The sequence below is a fragment of the Argopecten irradians genome, chromosome 11 (assembly GCF_041381155.1).
Source record: "Argopecten irradians isolate NY chromosome 11, Ai_NY, whole genome shotgun sequence".
In the NCBI taxonomy this organism is placed as follows: domain Eukaryota; kingdom Metazoa; phylum Mollusca; class Bivalvia; order Pectinida; family Pectinidae; genus Argopecten; species Argopecten irradians.
The window spans coordinates 39803837-39824824 of record NC_091144.1 but is presented as its reverse complement, the minus strand read 5'-3'; the positions used below and the strand labels follow the sequence as shown (position 1 = coordinate 39824824).

General features: G+C 35.4%; 1 protein-coding gene across 1 annotated transcript; it reads left to right on the top strand.

Moving 5' to 3' along the window:
- Positions 1-247: 247 nt before the first annotated feature.
- LOC138335547 (ERC protein 2-like) lies at positions 248-19503 on the top strand. Its single transcript, XM_069284686.1, has 15 exons — positions 248-1603; positions 2039-2431; positions 3036-3134; positions 3921-4076; positions 4802-4969; positions 5799-5966; positions 6396-6556; positions 7448-7571; positions 8163-8303; positions 8632-8825; positions 9329-9464; positions 10180-10311; positions 10810-10964; positions 11717-11864; positions 12383-19503. Exons 1-15 carry the CDS (start codon positions 617-619, stop codon positions 12575-12577), a joined length of 3357 nt encoding a protein of 1118 aa, XP_069140787.1. The 5' UTR covers positions 248-616; the 3' UTR covers positions 12578-19503.
- Positions 19504-20988: the final 1485 nt, after the last annotated feature.

The window sequence follows — 20988 nt, the reverse complement described above, 5'->3', positions numbered from 1 at the left end:
GCCTTATCATCTTACAGCATTGTTCTGAAAGAACCACATGTAAAGTTAGGCCCACAAGATATAGTAGAGAAGCCATGCAAAATATTAGGAGTAAATACCCATTTTTGTGCTCAAATTGATAACCTAATTGTGTGTCGGGTTGTTTTTTCACTGCTACATGAATAATATATTTCTGTAGTTTTGTTCTCTGGAGACATTTTTCGTTTCGTCTCTTTGATGCTCTCGTTTTCATTCCGGAATATGGGTTTACCGGATATAGACGGTGCATAAATATTAAATTAGAGAGAGGAGGGTTGCTGATGATAAGAGAGCTGAGTCGAAAAGTTAACCGGCCTTTGTGATATATTGCAACATGTGATGTGTATTGGCAACATGTACAGTTGGTAAAAGTTTTAAATTCCACGATTTGCCTCGAATGGGGCGTGCAAATGGAGATATCATGTAATTCAGCATAATGACATCTTCGGTCCTCGAGTCATGAACCCAGCTTCAGCTGTGTGTGTTTTAAACCATGGCACTCCGAAGATGCATTTTAATAAGTTTATGAAACGATTATGACGATTCTATCTAAATAAGTGCAATTATACTTGTGTAATAAGTCGTTTCCGTAATCATTATGTTTCGTAGTAAATCTAAGAAACGCTCCCAGTCTCAATCTTCTAATGAGCACAGCCCAGAGGAACGGCCTGACGACCATCACGGCCCCGAAAAAACAAACAACAAAAGTCCTAGTCATGGATCCGGAAGTAAGTTGTTTAGTGGCTCGTTACCAAAAAACCTTTTCTCCAGAAGTAGGAGAAGTTCTGGTGGATCAAAAGATGACAAAAAATCACAGGGGAACCAAGGTTCTAATAGTGCAATAAACCTGCCCAGTGACCAAATGCAGTCCTTCACAGCAGGCTATCCCAGCATGAATCATGGGGCAAGCTATAGCATGATAGATGGTATCGGCAGTGCAAACACCATGCCGTCGCCGAGCTCATCGAAAAGTCCCTACAGTAGCCCTACCAATAGTAATACTAACAGTCTCAACGTGAGAGCTTTAAAAGATCGGTATGAAAGAGACCACCAACATGGTTTATTTATGGGTGAACGTTCATTTGAGAGAAATTTTGATCGACTGCAACTCTCTGCTAGAGGAGATTTAGGTGGAAGTCCTGCAGCAAGTCCAAGATCGTCTTTAGGTTTTTCTGCCAATAACAAATGTGATAGGTCACTAGAAAGGGAGTACCCTCATATGGGTGCAAGATCATTGGAAAGGGCCGAACAACCCTTTGGACGATCAAGATCATCAGAACGGCCAGATTATACAACACAATTGTTTAATTCTCAGGAAATGAAACATTATCGAGACCAAGACATGAGAAGTTTTAGGGACACTTTGATATTAGATTTTCAAGCCCAAATTGCCGATTTGAATAAAGAATGTGCCAAAATGCAGCAAGAGTTAGATTCTACAAAAGATAAACTTAGTTCAAGTATGAATAGTATCAAGACATTTTGGAGTCCAGAATTGAAGAAAGAGCGAGCTTTACGGAAAGAAGAAAGTGCCAAATATTGTTTATTGAATGAGCAACTGAAGGTAGCACAAGCAGAATTTAAGGTAATGGACATAAGATGCCTCCAAAACTACCATAAACCCATAAATTTAGAAATTGGCATGGAAATTAATTAATTAATTTGTGAAACATTGCTCTTCTGCATAATCATTTGCAAGTGAAAATTTCATCAAAATAACCAACTAAACATTGTGTCTTGAAGAAATATGTTATTTATTTGTTAATGATTTAGAATCTCATGAAGATTTAATACAAAATAGTGAAGTTATGGTCATTTGAAAGTTTTGAGAGAAGACTTGTTTGTGTATTGGGCAGATATAGCCATACCTGGTATTGTAACCGTCAAACCTGCCTTTTTAAAGACCACTCAATGTACAAAGAAACATGCATATATGAATGCCCACCCCGTTGTTTTAACTATATATGTTGCATATAATATTGTTTATTACTTAATGCTGTCTTTAATTGCTGAATTACAGAAACAATCATCGACCATCAAGGAATTGGAGTCAAAGCTATTCGGATGTGAAGATGTCGATGTCAGCCGTCAAATATCGCAACAGGAAATTGAAATTCTACAACGGGAGAAAGACAAACAATCCAAAGAAATAGTTATCCTGAAAAAGACAGTGGAGGAAATGGAGATTCGAATTGAAACACAAAAGCAGACATTATCAGCTAGAGACGAAAGTATTAAAAAATTGTTAGAAATGTTGCAAAGTAAAGGTTTGTCTAGTCCAGCACAGAAAATAGAAGCAGAAAGAAGGGAAATGGAAAAATTACAAACAACTGCCATCGAAGGAGAAAGGAAGGTTCGACAGCTACAGACAACCTTGAATCACAAAGAAAGAGAACTTGCCGAGACCAAGGAGGTATTGTTTATTTTGTTAATAAACATGATCTTTTGAATTAAGCTTTACTGAAAAACAATACCCCTGGTGTTATTCCACCTTTCAGCTTTTGTGATTTTGCAAATAATAACAACAAAATGTGACGTCACAATTACTTGATTGTGTGACTAATTGACAGTAAATTGTACTTTACCAACAATGTTTTGGTAAATGTAAACTGAAACGGATGTGTTGTTTCACCTTCTTTACAAATTCTTTTTGTATTTATCTTGTACTATTTATGCAAAAATTATGTTTATGAACAAGAAAGTGCACTAATTTGAAACACACATTTGGTAGATCAGGTCTAAGTTTTATGAGCATTCCACACATTAAATTCTCGATCGCAATGTATTACAGAAGTCACGAATTGTAAGTTAATGCTAAAATCTCCTTATAATTAACTTAAGTAATGATTGACCATGATCATGAAGCAGGAGCTTGGTTTAATAATTAACACACTAAATCTGGAATTATATGGAAAGTGAAATATTGGACACCATTTCTGAATCAGTGAAATCTCCTATTATAATTTAAATATGGTCTACATTATTGATGTACATAATATGTTCTTTGATGTTTCCAGGAGAATACACATCTGAGCGATGAGTTAGACCAAATTAAAGTCCAGTTAAAACAGCAGCCTGCCAGTACACACACTATGCAAGCCATGCTAGAGGCCAAGGTAATGTTTACAGATAACAATTCGTAACTTGTCGGGCATTAGGAGCTCTAGTGGGAAATGAAACAATCTGATGGAAATATATACAATGTATCCCTATTCTCACTCTGTTCCAGAGAGGTTCTGCCAACTTCCAATATGGGGTTTCATTATGATGACTTTTCAAATTGATCGATCAAATTGCTGTCTTCAAATTTCTTGACAAGGATATAAATTAGTTTGCTAGAGCTGTGAGAATAATTTTTGTGTATCTAGTCCAGAAGAGCACAACATACTACATGCAGTATATATGCATGCTGTGAAGAAATAATATTTTCAGTAAACATAGCTAGGTGGAGTATAGAGGTCATTTGACCCATAAATCCTCGAACAAAGTGGGAATGAGGATCTGTATTTTAATACAATTGATCAGAAAATATGCTGTATTTGCATATTAATGAGTTATATGCCCTTGCAGGTGGGTATTGATTGTGACGTCATGTGTTTGCAAGTGTAACATCATATATTTCTAATCAAAAAGATGGGAATCGCTCTTGCATAACAATGACGTCACAATGGATCCGATACCTACCCCAAAGGGAGCTATATAACTCAGTAATATTCAAACACAGAATACAATTCTTAAAATCATTTTAACCTTGACTTTATTTATTTCAAATTTATAAACTCTCCATATTTGCATGAAAAGTGCTCTGTTCTCTCGGAATGAATGTCTTAAACTCTCTAAAATTGGATATCCCCTTCCCCCTCATGAAAGCAAGATATATCAAAGTTAAAGTGTGTTGACAGGATGGAAGGATTTTGGCACTAGAGAGAGAGGTACAAAGCCTGGAGGATAAACTAATGAGGCTCCAGGAGGAGGCGACCGGAACGACAGACAGCCAGAAAAAGGACGGCAGCCTCAAAGACTCCCTCTCCTCCAAGGAAAAGTCACTGAGGAATGAGGTAGCTCAGCTGATAATTAAGAACTGCATCAGTGTCAATTTTAGTTCATTAGTTTTACTGCATCAAGTGTCAATTACCTTTACCGATTCGTGCCAAAAACGAAAGCCTTATAAACATGATGACGTGTTAATCATGCTGATTTGAAGTGAAAAGGAGGTAGATTGAATCATATATCACAGAGTTTTGTCTATAACGCCCTTCGATTAAATCTTAGTACTGTTCACAATTTGCAGTTTTTGATTATTTGATAATAGAAAAATTTCTTGTGAAGGTTATAAGTATTCCATTTGTCAAATCAGGTTTCCAGGAAACGGGTAATAGGTGTGGGTCTTATTAGCAGACAACCTGACCCATTTCTAGCTCCCCACCCACTTTTCTTTGAAGACCTGATGGTGCGGCGTCCGTCTGTCCGTCTGTCAACATTTCCTTTAAATCGTTACTAGTCATAGAGTTCTACATGGATTGTAACCAAATTTTGACAGAAACATCATTTTGGGAAGGGGAACAGAGTCTGTATAAATTTTAACTCTGACACCCTGGAGCAGAAAGAGTGAGCGGCTAAGCCCAATAGAAAAATTAGAGTTGAATCTTTAAATTCCGTCAGAAAATGAAAAATGATCCTGTATTCAGAACATTACCTGGCATTACAAAACAGGTGAGGGATACAGGCCTTTAGGGCCTCTTGTTTGGTGTTAAATAAAAACAAGTTTGATTCAATGTTGTAGATTGAGCACCTGAAGAAAGACCTTGCCAATAAGGACACAGAAATTCTGGGATTGAAGTTGAAGGTGGAGGCGTCAAAGAGTCAGAATACTGAACAAGTGCAATACGTCGACCTTCTGAAAGACCAGATCAGTGCCAAGGAGAAACATGTCAGCATGTTGCAGACTGATGTAAGATTATACAAATTTAATTAAAAATATTTATCAAGTTTGGATACAGCTACAGTTCTGAAGAAGCTTGAAAAGGGTGAACCTGTTTGACAGTAACCGAATAAATTCTAGAAGTATCCACTCTGAAACTGTTCTGGTTAGTCAGATACTGTAATGTACACTAGATTTACTATTGATCAATTCCATTCATACCATTTGGTATCCAGCTGATTAGTGCAGGAACATCATGAATAACCATCCACTAGCATGACCTGTGTTGGCTCTACTTATCTAAATTCTTCTAAAAATATTTTGCGGTATAGTGACCCTTGGCACAAATGGCCAGTAAGTCTACTGTAAATGCATGGTACTCTAGTTCAGCACTTTTGACACCAGTAATTTTATGCTAAAATACAACTTTAATATTTTTTTTCTCTATGTCATTAAATTATTCACACCAGAAGACACATTTGGACTCTTCTGCTTCAATACCTGGGACAGCCCATTATAAAATTTCAGAGATGTATGGGTTAATTAAGCAATTTGTTTGAAATCAATTTTGCATTAAAATTTCATTCCGGATATTTAGATACTTAGACCCTTGGCACAAATGGCCAGTAAGTCTACTGTAAATGCATGGTACTCTAGTTCAGCACTTTTGACACCAGTAATTTTATGCTAAAATACAACTTTAATTTTTTTTTTTCTATTATTCACCCCTGAAGACACATTTGGACTCTTCTGCTTCATTACCTGGGACAGCCCATTATAACATTTCAGAGATGTATGGGTTAATTAAGCAATTTGTTTGAAATCAATTTTGCATTAAAATTTCATTCCGGATATTTAGATTGAAGACCTGAGAGAACGGCTGAAAGACAAAGACTCCACAATAGACAGAAAGGCCAAGCATTACCATACCCTGCAGACTGAAAAGAGGAAGATTGAGGGAGAGATAGGCGAATTAAAAGACCAAATTGAGATCAAGGATAGGAAGATCACCGTGCTGCAACGAAAAGTAAATGTTTCTGATACAGATATTGACAGACCCCCCTCTTTTGTATTTCTATTGATCTTAAAGTAATATAGGATCTTAATTAAGTGAGTGTTCATTTTATGTGAGATTTTATGAAACAAATCTAAGAAATTTTTATTTTTGTGAGCGTTGGTGAGATTTAAGATACTTTTTGTTATGTAATACAACATCTACATTTTATAGATTATCACTGTCAAATTCCACAGAGGCGATGTCCTGCTATCTCACTTAATATCTTTTCTATCATGACGTGATAATGATTTACCTGCATGGCACAGTGAATGAATATCGTTCCAGGATACATTTCACTAGTGCCGTAATCATGCAAAAATATTACAAGGTCGAAGTCACTGGATATCGGGCAAATAGTATGATAAATCAAATAATTCAACTTGTTTCATATTGATTCAGATTGAGGTGGCAGAAGAATCCATCGATGGTAAAGATGACGAGATCCAACGTCTCAAATCGGTGGCGGCTGCGGCAACCGTCGCCATGGATTCCTTTTCATCTGATAGTGCAATTTCTTCTATGGAAGAGTCGCTGAACGATAAAGACAGACAAATAGAAAAGTAAGTTGAAATGAGTAAACATTCATCTTGTTAAACAAATTAATCATTTTGAATAGTGCTAAATGATAAACAAGCTCTATTGAAGTAATTCCTATTTTTAGCTCAACTCTCAAAGAGAGGAGGGCTTATGGGATCACCCTGGCATCGGCTTTGGAAATGACCAGGTTTTTGTGCAAGTTTTGAAATAGATACTATTTCTTCTCATACTTGACAGGGTTATGCCACAGTTACAAGGGAAAAGATAACTCTTTTCCCTTGAAACTTTTTTACCGGGTAGGGAAAAGACAGCTCACACATGCTGACAGTGACATCATCAATACATGCGGCGACAGCAACGTTCATGTTGACTGAATTTTCACCATTTCTCGTTAAAGTATGGAAGGAAAAGAATCTTACATGGGCCAGTCAGGTGGACAGGGATATCTCAAGCTTTGGTTTGATTACCCAAAATCTTTCACTTGGGTTGAGATATCCGATAATCCCTGTCCACCTGACAGACCCATGTAAAACTCTATTAATCCCTAACAACTGACAGTGATTCCTACAATAATTTTAGATTATAATTGTGATGGGTATATTAAGCTATTTTCCGGAAGAAAATGCTGGATTTTAAGAATTTCAAGAGTCCCATTTGGCCAAAATAGTGAAAAGGTTTTGGTTCAAGTCCAGAGGCAAGCTTTGTTGTTCTCAAAACCTCTGAGGTTCAAATAAGTGCAGAATTCAGCTCATTATAATACATCTATTCCACAAAACAGTTTATATACATTTTGACTTGGTGTTTATTAGTGAAAAATATTTATCACTGAAATGTGTTTTTAGATCGTAAGATTGATACATGTTCTTGATGATTTTGTGATTACAATTATGAAAGATGAGAATTTTGATGGATAGATTAAAGGATCTTCGAGAGAGAACAGATCTGGAGCACCAAGAAGAATGTGATATGTACATAAAAACAAACCAGAATTTGAAGTCACGACTGGACGACTTACAGCTGGAGCTAACAGAGAAACAGGTAAAAATATAGTCACTATTATCTGTAACAAAACAGAATTCAGACTGGTAAATTTGGTCTACATACAGTGTTCTCCCTTAAGGAATTTTTTCTAAGGACCAGCTGACCCTTAAAGTTACTGGTCATTACAAAGTTACAATTCATACTTGTAGTTTATATAATTACTAGCAAAGTAATAGTTTTACTAACAAAATATATCTGCATATCCTGATTAGTAATGTGCGCTCTCAAGTTGACTGAAAACCAGAATATTACGAAAATTTGTTTTGTTCAATTTCATCTTCAACCTATTTATAATGCTACTGCAATTTTTTGTTTTGTATATTTTCTATCTGAACCAAAAGTTGCCGGTAAAAGGACCAGCTGCAAGGAAAAAATTGTCTGCCCACTATAATGTTGCCGGTAACGGGCAGACGGACAGGCGTTAATTTTGATCATGGTCTATATGGACTTACTGTATAATCCAAAATATTCAAGGTTACTTTCTTGGGTTTGGACCTTTATAAGAAGAAATATATGTGCTTGGTTTAGGATCTTATAATTGTTTCATAATGAATTGATATTGTTCAGAAGTTTGTTTTTCCATTTTAGAATGAGCTATTTGAGCTGAGGGAACAGGCGACTGTTGCCAGTGAAGAGAAATTCCAGTTGGAGAACAAAGTGAGACAGCTTGATCATGACTTACAAACGAAAGAGGATCGTCAACAGGAACTTAATTCACAGCTAGAGGAGGTGATTAATCAGACCAGTCAAGGTCACAATGATACTCATCAAGGTCACAATGTTACTTATCAACATAAACTGTACGAAATTGTATAGACTGAAAATCAGCTTAATACAGAAGTATTTACCTGCATAGTATGTGCAGATTACGTCATTGTTTTTTGTCCTGGCTTTGTTTACATGCATCATGCACGTAGAACAAAATTTATTTTTACTGTGGGGTAATATTGACATGAGAGGGGAAAAAAAGTTGTAGAAATAAAAAAAAAATTTGATTGATAACACATATTATTAATGTAATCAATTGATGACTTACGACTTACTTGTCTATTTAAAGCTTAAGAAAGGCGGTCAGGAACCAAAAAATCTTGAGTCCTTTGAGAAGCAGGTCACTGAAATGACGTCCCAGTTGGAGCAAACTCGTAATGAAGTGAACAAAGCACATGCAGAAGCAGATCGTCTGCAGGGCATTGTCAAAGAAGCAGAGGCAGAGAAATCTGATAAGGATGCGCAGATCTCGGAACTACAAGAGTAAGTTTAAATGAATGGTAACAGATCTTGGAACTACAAGAGAAAGTCCAGTGATTATAAGTGATCTCATGTTTGTAGAAAGAGAGAAAGAAAAGGAAAGCAGAGAAGAAATAGATCTTTTATTTAACTGAATTTAGATTTTAATATTGAATAGTAAATGCCAAGATCCCTCTAGGATTCGTTTAGCACTCTTTTAATATAACTAGAGTTTATGGTTTGATGTATATTATTTGTCATATACAGAAGTTTGTAGCTGAACATCATATTCTCCTCTATTAAAACCAAAGATAATATTTCTGGTCACGTTACTCATAGAGGTGACTATTGCCTACAATTTTAACCTTTGCAATATACTATTGCCATCTCAGCAAACACTATGGTGTTAAACTATTGCAGACTACAATTGCAATAGTATTGTTATAGTATTGCATTCTCAGTAATATTAATTTCCAGTCGATGTATTTGTTACACCCCTAGTTACATAATATTTCTCTTTTCAACAGCATCATCAAGGAATATAAACAGAAGGTTGGCACACTGAAGAGAAACAAACAGGCAGAGAAAAAGAAGAGTGCCCATCTGTTGGAGGAGGCACGTAAGAGAGAAGGTGACCTCAGTGAAGACGCTACACACCTACAGGTAAGGGCACACCTCAGAGATTTCATATTAGGTCAGTTTCTGATATTAAGTCAGTTTACAGGTAAGGGCACACCCCTGAGATCTCATACTGGGTCAGTATCTGATATTAAGTCAGTTTAGAGGTAAGGACACACCTGGGATCTCATATTGGGTCTGTATCTGATATTAAGTTAGTTTAGAGGTAAGGACACACCTGAGATCTCATACTGGGTCAGTATCTGATATTATGTCAGTTTACAGGTAAAAGCACACCTCTGTGATCTCATATTGGGTCAGTATCTGATATTAAGTCAGTTTACAGGTAAAGGCACACCTCGGAGATCTCATATTGAGTCAGTATCTGATATTAAGTCAGTTTACAGGTAAAGGCACACCTCGGAGATCTCATATTGGGTCAGTATCTGATATTAAGTAAGTTTACAGATAAGGACACATCTGAGATCTCATATTGGGTCAGTATCTGATATTAGGTTAGTCTACAGGTGAGGACACAGCTGGGATCAGTTGACGGGTAATTGCACCTATCAGAGATATGATATTGGGTCAGTTTATTGGTGGTCAAAGATGGTAATTTAAACACAATTTGACCACTTGTCTATAATGACCACTTCCTTTGCCCATTTTCTTCAATATTTTAGAACTGGTGACTGTAAAGACCTGTTAGCCTCTTGTTTTCTGAAAAAAAATTGTCAAATGTGTCTGTTGTGTGTTTTAGGACAAGCTGATATCACAGGCAGACAGGATAGAAGAACTGGAGGAAGCTCTGAAGGAAAGTGTGAAGATCACAGCGGAGAGAGAGATGGCGATGGTGGAGGTTCAGGCTCAGCTGGACGAGACTAAAGATAAGGTAGAGAAAGAGATACTCTACTTAGTCCTGTCTACCTTTTGGATAGTGTTCAGAAGTCCCGGGTTCGAATCCCAGTCTGGCCGCTACATTTTCTCCTCTCCTGTTACAGATAGGGTGACCCCCTCTTATAATTACCACCTGCTTAATAAGATCAAATCAGGTTACCAAATGGTTATTTTCACCACACTTTGACCTGTGTATAAAGACCACTTGGCTGGAACGACCATTTTTTTCTTGGGAGGTCTTTATAGACAGGTTTTGACTGTATTTGTTAATGAAGTAGAAATCTACTAACTGTATTATAATAATTGTAGTGGAGAAGTCATATATATAAGTACAAATGTATATCTAACATATATATACAAGTGCATGGCTTACGTCAGCGTGATCTGTATCTCACTCACCCCTGTAGACACATTTGAACTCACCTGATTCTACGGCCGGAAGAGTTGATTATGAGATTTAAGGGGTGAATAAGTCTAGACATTTATTTTCCAGGTTTCTGAGGTTAAGCAGGAACTTAACAGACAGAAATCCCTGGAGCAGTCAGAGAAGCTCATCCTTCTGAACAAGCAGCTTGATGAGAAGGATCACAAACTGAAACGGCTGATGTCCGAACGTCACAAGCATCTCGAGGAGGTGTATGAAATGAAGTAAGATTTATAATTACAACACACAACTCACCCAATATTACTTCTCATTTACATGATTGAGGAATTCATGTTAACTAGCATTTAAAATCGCGAATGTAAACCTCGATTGGAATGGCATCAATTTCAATGATGCAAACGGTTTATAAATTTACTTTCATAAGTGAAAATATTCTCTTTAGCAATATGTAGGCAGTACTCGCATTCAATAGCATATGAAGATACAGTAAAACATGTTTATAATGAATATGCTTACAACAAATTCAGGGTTATAACATACAAATTTTCGTTCCCCATAGGGGCCGTGGTGGTTGAGTGGTTAAGATGTCCCTACATAATAATAATAGCCCTCCACCTCTGGGATACAGTTTCGTATCCCATGTGGGGCAGTTGCCAGGTACTGACCGCTGGCTGGTGGTTTTTCTCCAGGTACCCCGGCTTTTCTCCACCAACAAACCTGGCACGTCCTTACATGACCCTGGCTGTTAATAGGGCGTTTAACTAATACAACAAAACTCATTCCCCATTGACAAGGATCCTCTTGGATATATGTAATGTGTGAATATGCTTTATAATGAAATAATTTCATTGGTTGACAGAGGTTTGTTATATTAAACTGTGTTTAACCATGTTATAGACATGTATTTGATGCTTATTTAGACATTTTACTGACAATTAGGATGAATGTTATGTCAGTTGAAACAATTGGTCTTTAAAAAGAATTCACAGTCTAATGAATTATTTATTTCTAACAGACAAGAAGCTATACAAGCTGCTATTAGTGAGAAAGATGCCAATATCGCCCTGTTAGAAATGACGAGTACGAAGAAACAGCGAAACAGTGAGGAAATAGAAAAATTGAACAAAGAAAAGGAAAAGCTTCAAATTCAACTCAAAGAAGTGGTAAGTATAAGGATGCAGATACAAAGTTCAGCCATGTGTTCAATATAATATGTTTGCTCACCTGCCTGTTAGATGTTTTTCATAATCGAAAATCTAATATTATCAATTGTATAGGCTAACGCGGAGGAAATTTGGATTTGACCTTTATAGAAAAAAAAATTGAATATAGACCTTTAAAATTTGTTGTCTTTTAATAGTAAATGTGTTGGTTCTTTATTTTATTGACTGAAGAGAAAACAGAGGCGTAGGCCATTCATTGGACAAATAGTGGATCCTTCATAATGAAATGCCAGCTTTTGTTCTCATATTACAATAGTTTACAAGCTTTAAATGAAACATATTTCATCTGTATTTTATGTACTGTTAGAAAAAGCAGGCTTAACCCTTCATTTGACAAACAGTGGACACAACAATCTCTCATTATATAATTAAATGCCTATCAGTTTGGTATATCAGTCTTGTATACATTAATAGTTACACCGGTTTTCAGTGAATAGAATTTCTTCTCCATTTTGTAGACACAAAATCGGATGAAGCTCATCCACCGACAGGAGAGAAGGGCTCATCGACGTCGAGGATCAACTCCAGACAAATCCGACATGTCACGTGGCTCAACACCTGACAAGTCCGACCCCTATGTGTTAACCGCTCCAGAATCTCTCGACTCAGACATTTTAGCTCCCTCTTCTACTACCGCAGATGCTGCTTCGTGAATTATCTCCCTTAGATTAAATTCCCTGCTGTCTATATACAACTATACATTCATATATCCATTTTATGCAATCATATGAATATTCTTAGGACGTGTGTAATAACTATACTTAATCTTTTGCCAAGAAGCTTGAATCTACCCTGAGTATACATGTATTCTCTTACGATATTCTGATAATGGACATGGAGTGATATATCTCGGTTGTTGCTTAAATGGTTAGTCTTTGTGTAACAGTTGTGGGATCATACACTATTTCATGTGTGAAATGTATGACTGTTGAGGTTATTGGAACAGTTTGAGAGCAACAGTATTCATGTTAAAACTAAATTCAAGAATTCATGATCACTAATACTTGCAGTCAATTTAAAAGTAAAGCATTAAAATATCAATATATCTAATTATTGTATATTAGGTAGTCCCTCGCCTCTTTTAAGGTCACTGTTTCTAAAATTAGAATTTTAAATCGTCAAATATTGGTTTCCAGACAATAACTAAAAAAAGATTGAATGGATTTAGTGGATGCTACATAAATGGTAGCTTATGAGGTAATGTAGAAGCCCAACCAAGCTATGGATTTACATTGCTTATGAGGTTGGGGTCAAAAGGTCAGCTTTGAAGGTCATTATTTGCTTTCCTAACTCGATTTGCCCTCTTCTACTTCAAGAATATAACTTCCGTTCACTCGATTGTAGCTCTTCTACTCCTGAAAGCTCTTCGTGACACAGTGCAATTGAATTCGGGGTCAAAAGGTCAAAGCTTTATATTATATTTGACTATGTGCAATTTTTATTTTAAAAAAAAAACAATCACAAGAAAAGCATTTAAAAAAAGAAATTAACGTCCTTATTGTCCCTTGTCTTCCTTAAACAGGACTACGTCACTTGTGGTCGGTGTTCTTCGATTTTGATGATTTCTTTTTAAATTTTTGATCAGACCTTATCAGAATTTTGTGATATTTATTAATCTAATGACGGTTGTGAGGTGCGTTTGAACATTTGTGCCCAGGAGGTTGTCTGGCTGTCGGGCAATGTATGCATGCTGTGTTTGATAACTGTATGGTCCCACTACTGAGATATACGTATGTGTGTTGATGTGATATACTCGGTTGTAAGTCCTTATTGTACGAAGTTACGCAAATCCCACTATAATTGTATGTTCTATTTAATATTGATGTAATGGTATGGTCTTAGAATTCTCATACCTTTACCAAAATATACCTTTTCTGGTTCCAATTTCTAGAACATTCCTTCATTTTACAGATTTCCTTAACTTAATTTCCCCATTGAAATTAAGCATTACAAAGGTTAAAGAAAAATCTTAAGTGAAGAAGCCTTCCTTAAAATCTGTATTGCTTTCCTATGGAGATTGTTAAATTAAGGGATTCCTTAAATTTAAGGAATGTTCATGAAACTGGGCGCTTCATCTTATGAATGGTTTATTTGAGCATCCTGCATTTCATCCTATAACCCAGAGGTAGTATTACTCTGTAGACTAGAGAGGAAGCGACAGTCTACCAATATTCATCTCCAGATCGGACTTTAGACAGCTGCTAATGCTGGATTGTACATGTGGCTTTATAAGACAAATGTGGTACGTTCTGATCGATCAGAGTTACTTCCCTTGTTTCAATCTTTTGTGATGAAGGGAAGTAACTCTGGTGGGTCAGAACGAGAACAGTATTATATACAGTACCACAATTTTTATCTCTTATTTAAATGATTTTTATCACAGAACTCTTATCCTATTTCATATACATGTATCACATTATTTTTACCCCTTTTTATCATTATTTTATTTTATTTTTAGCATCATTTTTTTAACATAATTGCTATCTGGAAAAAATTCTTTTGCATAATATGTGTAACCCTTGTCCGATATTGATGGAAGAAGTTGGTCTGTCAGATTTACAATTTTAATTTTACCTTACTGTCTAATTACATGCAATTTTTTAACAGAGTCTCTGAATATTGTTAATAGTTCAAACATTAAAATTGCATCCCCATTTAAAAAAAAAATTTGGATTCGGATATTTCAACATTTTTTTGTACATCTAGCTTTTTACATTATCTACCAAAGATGGATCATTTATTGTATGTACTTGCTGAAAGTTCTACTAACAAAGAGATAGCCTCGAATCACTAGCCATGTATACTAAGATAATGCCATTGTGTTTCAGTCTTTTGTGATTTGGAACAAGAACAGAACATCATGTAATATGTTTTTTATTAAGCTTTCCCTGACAAAATATCTTGTTTCATACATAACATTGACATAATGTTATGTTTCAGACCGAGTCTTGACATAATATTATGTTTCAGATATAACCTTAACATCAAATTTGTGTTTCGGAACAAACCTTGACATAATACTGTATTTCAGACCGAACCTTGACATAATATTATGTTTCAGATATAACCTTAACATTAAATTTGTGTTTCGGAATAAACCTTGACATAATACTGTATTTCAGACCAAACCTTGACATAATATTATGTTTCAGATTGGCCCTTGACATAATATTGTGTTTCAAATCAAGCCTTGATGAAGATTTTGTGTTCATTTTTTGTCCCTTTTAAGCCTTTACCTAATGTAATATTGTCTCTTAGGCTGTGCCATGGTATAATATTGTATGAAGTCTAGGCAAGGACAAACTGTTGTTATCCAGACTGAACATTTGATATGTTCTAAGTTTAATGTATTATTATTATTTAACTTGACATAATACGAGTTTTAGTTGTATGTATTAGTATTTCATTATTTAATTTCTCTTACATACCTATGTATTTACTTGTATCTGTATTTATTTTATTGCTTCTGAATGTACTTTTTTAAGCAAATTAAGCAGGTGTGGATGGGGAGGGGGGATGAATTTTAGTATTGAATTTTATGCCACAATTATCAGATGGTGGACTATGTTCTAATCGCTTTTCTGCTCTTGTTATAGGTCATTTGTACTTCCCCTTGGTTTGTAGTTTTGCATATTGCAATTCAATCTGAAAACAAGATGGCCGTCATACAGCCATTAATAGTATTTTGGGACCTATATCTAAAAACAAATTACGGACTTGCAACCATTTTGTATTTTGACAAAAGAAGTTTGGTTTTCACTTCAATTAAGCTTTATGTGTATTTTCCTTATGTGAAAGAAGGATAAGCACAAAAAATATCTATTTTTCCTTTAACTGATGCTTATCAAATGTTTCAAAAGTAAGCCAGACTCGTATGTAAGCCTATCATACCTTACCAGATATATGATTTTGAAAATAATCCAAGATTGAAAATAGGCTGGTCTCAAAAATAAGCCTGGGATTTCCTACCAAAAAAAAAAAGAATATGGGCAGCGACTTATCAAGATATTAGGGTAGTTCATTCTATGGTAGGCGCCACAGGGACCTGACACGAATTTCTAACCAACAGTAGTTATATATAATATTATAGTATACATATATAGATATGACTACTCTTGGTTAGAAATTTATGCCAGGTCCCTGTGGTAGGTGCCAAGATCTACAAGGAGACTTGTTCATTCAATGTTTTATGTAATCTTTCATTTGTGTATGAATATGATTTTGCATGCAGTATTTTATGTTATTGTATTATGAATGGTGCTTCTATTAATGAGCTTGTACTCAACGCATGTTCCTGATTTAGTTTATCAAGTAAATCTATGTATTGTCATCATTTGGCATTAGATTTCATCCTGTTTAACCTGAAAGGTTTTCATTTCTCATGTTAATTCCTCTTGTAGCCATTTCACTGTGGTCAGTAACGTCCACTCCTGGAATTCATCTAAGACTAACCTGATGATATACTCAAAATACACTGTAAGCATTCTACTGTTAAACAGGAAACCTTTGGGTCATGATTTAAATCCCACATGGGGCAGTTGCCAGGTACTGGCCGCTGGTTGGTGGTTTTTCTCCGGATACTCCGACTCTCCTCCACCTTTAAACCTGACACATTTTTAAATGACCTGGCTGTTCATAGGACGTTAAAACTAATTAAACCAAACTAAAATTGTCAAAGTTCTAAAAAGACTGTAGAATGAGTAGTTGGCCCTGTTTATTTACTACTTGATCGACAGTAGAGCTACTGGTTTACTGGCATTCCAACAGAAGAAGTAGAGGTCACTGACGATATTTCAACACCCTAACTTTGTAATGTTTGAGGCAAATTATAACTCGTCAGCTCTCCCCGCTTTACCCTGAATAAAATCAATATTTAAATTTCGACACACACACACTGAGTAGTGAGCTCTCCCATAGATGTCTCTTCTGTGTTTTCGGAACATCAACTATCACAAACTGTCACAAATATAAAATCCATGACCACTAGTTTGAATTTTGGTATAGCCACTATACTATGCTTAATAACAATAATGTTGAAAGGTAAAAGCAAGATGATCCCTGTCGATGATCGATGTATGTTTATATGTCAGTGTAAATTGTTACGCATTGTATTCTTACATTGTGTCATTCGATTGCAAATCTCCCTCGATCTCCAGTGTTACCATCACTAACATTATACATCCACCCGTGGACTATGTAATAGTAACTGATGTTAACTGTAAACTATGTAACTGAAGGCCCTGCATGTGCAATAGTTTGTGAGATGAGACAGTGGTTTTATCCCTTCATCTACTGTATTGACTTTGAAGTTAAACTCTTTTGTAATCTTTAAAACTATTTGTAGATCTGAGATTGGTCAGCACTTTTTTTCTTCTGAGATGTCTTCAGTTTTACCCAGGGGGTAGATATAACAGAAGTAATAGTAACCCCTGGATTATCGAGAATGTGTGCAAATATTTACATTTGTGTTTATTGTTTTCAAATTATTTTTGATTATATAATAATCACGTCACAAAGTTTGGTTGTCATCTTTATTACGTATTGTAATGGAATATTGGAATGAATGATTCATTGATCTATCACCTAATCCTCCTGAAATTCAATGACTTAGTCCAATTAAGATTTTTGCATATGTCATAATTGTAATATGACCTGGAGTGCATTTCATTGGCTTTCCTGGACAGGAAATCTTATGTGACATTATGATAACATTTGAAATCTTTAAACATTGATGTGAAGTAAGGATTCAATGACGTCATGAGCAAAATACCAGATTTTGTTAAACACCGCTTTAAATTGAAATTCTTTGCAATGTAGGTTGTTGTACGTGTAGATATGTGATCAAAAATATTTTAGATTGTTGCTATTTCATATGGTATTTTATGAAACTTATCTCAAAGTTTTTATTTTTGCTTGCCAAGAATTCACAAAAAAATATCTTCTTTCATAAAATTTCATATGAAATGAACTCTTATTAAAGATCTTATATATGATATGGGTTGATCTGCTCTAATTTGGACATTGAGGATAAAATTGCACTTAAGAATAAATCATACTGACTGATATTTCTTATCGAAATCATATAATAAATAGGAGGAATGTAGATACTGTATAGAGCCTATATGGAGGGAACCAACTTCAGTTATCAAAATCAAAGATAGTCTCCTGTCAAATGGAAACTACAAGTAAGGCCAATGTTGATGAATGAATTTTGAGTAATATCCCTTCAGTACTTTCTGAGAAGAAGCTAAGGTAGCTGCCTGTCTGTAATGTACATTGATTAATTTGCTTTTTGTGAACTACCTCAGTTTTGTGTAATTATTAAAATTCTCGAAGCATGTTTCAGAAGTGTGTTTGTTCACTGCCACAATCATAGGAAATAATAGATTAGGAAGCCGTCAGGATACTACAAGAGAATTCCATATTATATTATAGGATTCACGGATATATAGAATTAAATTACTTATTAAGATACACTGTTGTGATTTACAGTATTAAAAGCATTATTCACGGTATTTTGAAATTATAAACATATTTTGCATATAGTCCTCAGCATATTCAAGTCTTGTAATGGACGTTACATCTATGTATACATATTATGTATTCTTAGAAAATTTCAATATTATATTATTATCATTAATTACCCTTCTGAACTGGCTGTGTGTTACTGTGGAACAAAAAAAATGTGTTACGAAGGATATAATAAATATGGTAGATCCTGACTATGTATAACATCTTGTTTATCTTTAAGTGTGTAACAAAACTCTGTAATTAAGAATTAACTTGAATAGATTTTTAATGTTATGGAGATATAACACAAAAATCTGAGTTTATTCTAAATAAACCACTTCATGATGAGAGTACACTCATATTTTTGTGTTATATCTCCATAACATAGAAAATCTCCTTATAATTCAATTTACTTAAGATAATCTTTTCAATACTCAAAATTCATTTTGGGACTCTTGTCTATAAAATCATTACGCCATCATCTCAGCCAATCAGAAGCATTGTCACAAGCAGCGACGCCGTTTTTTCCTTTATGGGCTGATAAAGTAAATTTTCAAGCCAATGAAAATGCTTGTAACAAGCAAAATTACATAAACTCATTCACCCCTGAAAATTTATGATGGACTCTTCTAGCTATTAATTGTATGAGAAGAGCTCAAATATGTTTGCAGGGGTGAATGAGTAAAGTAAAATTCCTGTCCACATGCATTCTGGTCTTTTTCCTGTGCTTATATTGAAACCTGAAAAATTTGAAATATTTCACTGGGTTCCACTGTTCATCAAACTTCTCTAGCCAAGGGTATTCAGTAAGATAGTTCCCTTAAAGCAGGGAGAGTATTGTACTGAATACCCTTGGTTAGCGAGGTTGCTGTTCATCATAGTTTACCAAATGCAGTTTCCAGTTTCCACCTTTGTAACCAATATGTATTGAATTCAGGATCTGTGTGGCTGTACAAGCATCAGTGGTCCTTTTCCTAAATCAGTTTAGTTTTACATGCTGTGTACAAAAAGTCATTGTACGATATACTTGTGTCCAGGTTTGGAGCCAATAAAAGCCGTTACTTGTGAACTATGTGTCTGTCGTTGTTTCTGTTATTTTCTTGAATGATCAAAATCCTTTCAGGATGTTACCATTGCATTATGAATGCTCTTCCATGCTTAGTTGCAGAGAAGAAGTTGTTTATGTGGAAATAGCCAATTTGGCCCCTTTTGACCCTGCCCTGCAGGCCCCCGGGAGGTCAGCCCCATCATTTGTACAATTTTTGAATCCCCATCCTATAAGGATGCTACCATTACATTATAAGTGCTATCCAATACTTTGGTTTTGAGAAGAAATTGTTTGAATAGAAATAGCCAAATTGAACCCTTTTGACTCACTCCTCAGGCCCATGTGGGGGGTCATCATTTGTACAGTTTTCTGTCAGTAACCATAAGGATGCTATCAGTGAAATTGTTGAATTCCGACCAGCGGTTATGGAGAAGTTGATTTGTTGTGGGACGGACAGACAACCGACCAATGTCGGAAGCTATGGTATCGTATAAGCTCACCTTGGTTCTTTGGACCATGTGAGTTCGGACTTATTTGCATGGAACAACATCAGCTGGGATAAGGATACAAGAAATATATGTCAAGAGTTATCTCCCCTGTTAAAAACCTTGACTTCTGGTAACTTTCATAATTTCTCTCAATATGCAAATAAGTTATTACCACTACTTCACATGGAAATGTTCTGATAAGTACTTTACTACAGCAGTAAGTGACAGCTAGCAGTTTAAATAGGCAGGAAAATCTACTTACCTGGTACAATGGATACTGTCATTAGCAAGGCAGTCCTTACATTGCACACTGGTGGGTTCAAGGGTTGTATGTTAACTACCATCTTCCAATTAATTGATTTTTGAATGATGGATTGGACTTTCCATGGGATCCGAGTCACATATATACATATTTCAAATTTGTCACACATATATGTTGAAATCTCTATTCAAATTTGTTCTATCTGTAATCATTTACTAAAATAACAAAGCAGAGATAGTAGTTGTTTGTATTTCCAAAGTGTGAGGTAATCGTCGTGAGGTGTCCTACCCTATCACTAACCCTCCAAAGTTTGGATTTGATTTATAATATTTTGGCAACATCAATTACGGAAAACCTTCGGTTAGTTCGAACAAAATTAAATAAATATTGATGGACCAGTTCGAATTATCCGAAATTAAGCTTCAGGAAAAAATTGTGTGTTCGAACTATCCGGCAGTTCGAATTAACCGGAGGTTTACCATATGTGGTAAAAAGTAATTTGCATATGAAGTCTTGTTTGAAAAAGGGGAGGTAATTACACTCTGGTATAATGATGTAAAGTGAAGATAATTATACCTATTTAAACTTTTGCTATCTTTGAGTATTGGGTATGGATATTAATCAGCCCCACCATTTGTACAATTTTTAATCCCCAACCCATAAGGATGTTACCAATGCAATATGAGTGCGGACGCCATGGTATCGCATAATCTCACCTTGGTCCTACGGAGCTAACAAAGGGAAACTAACTCATGA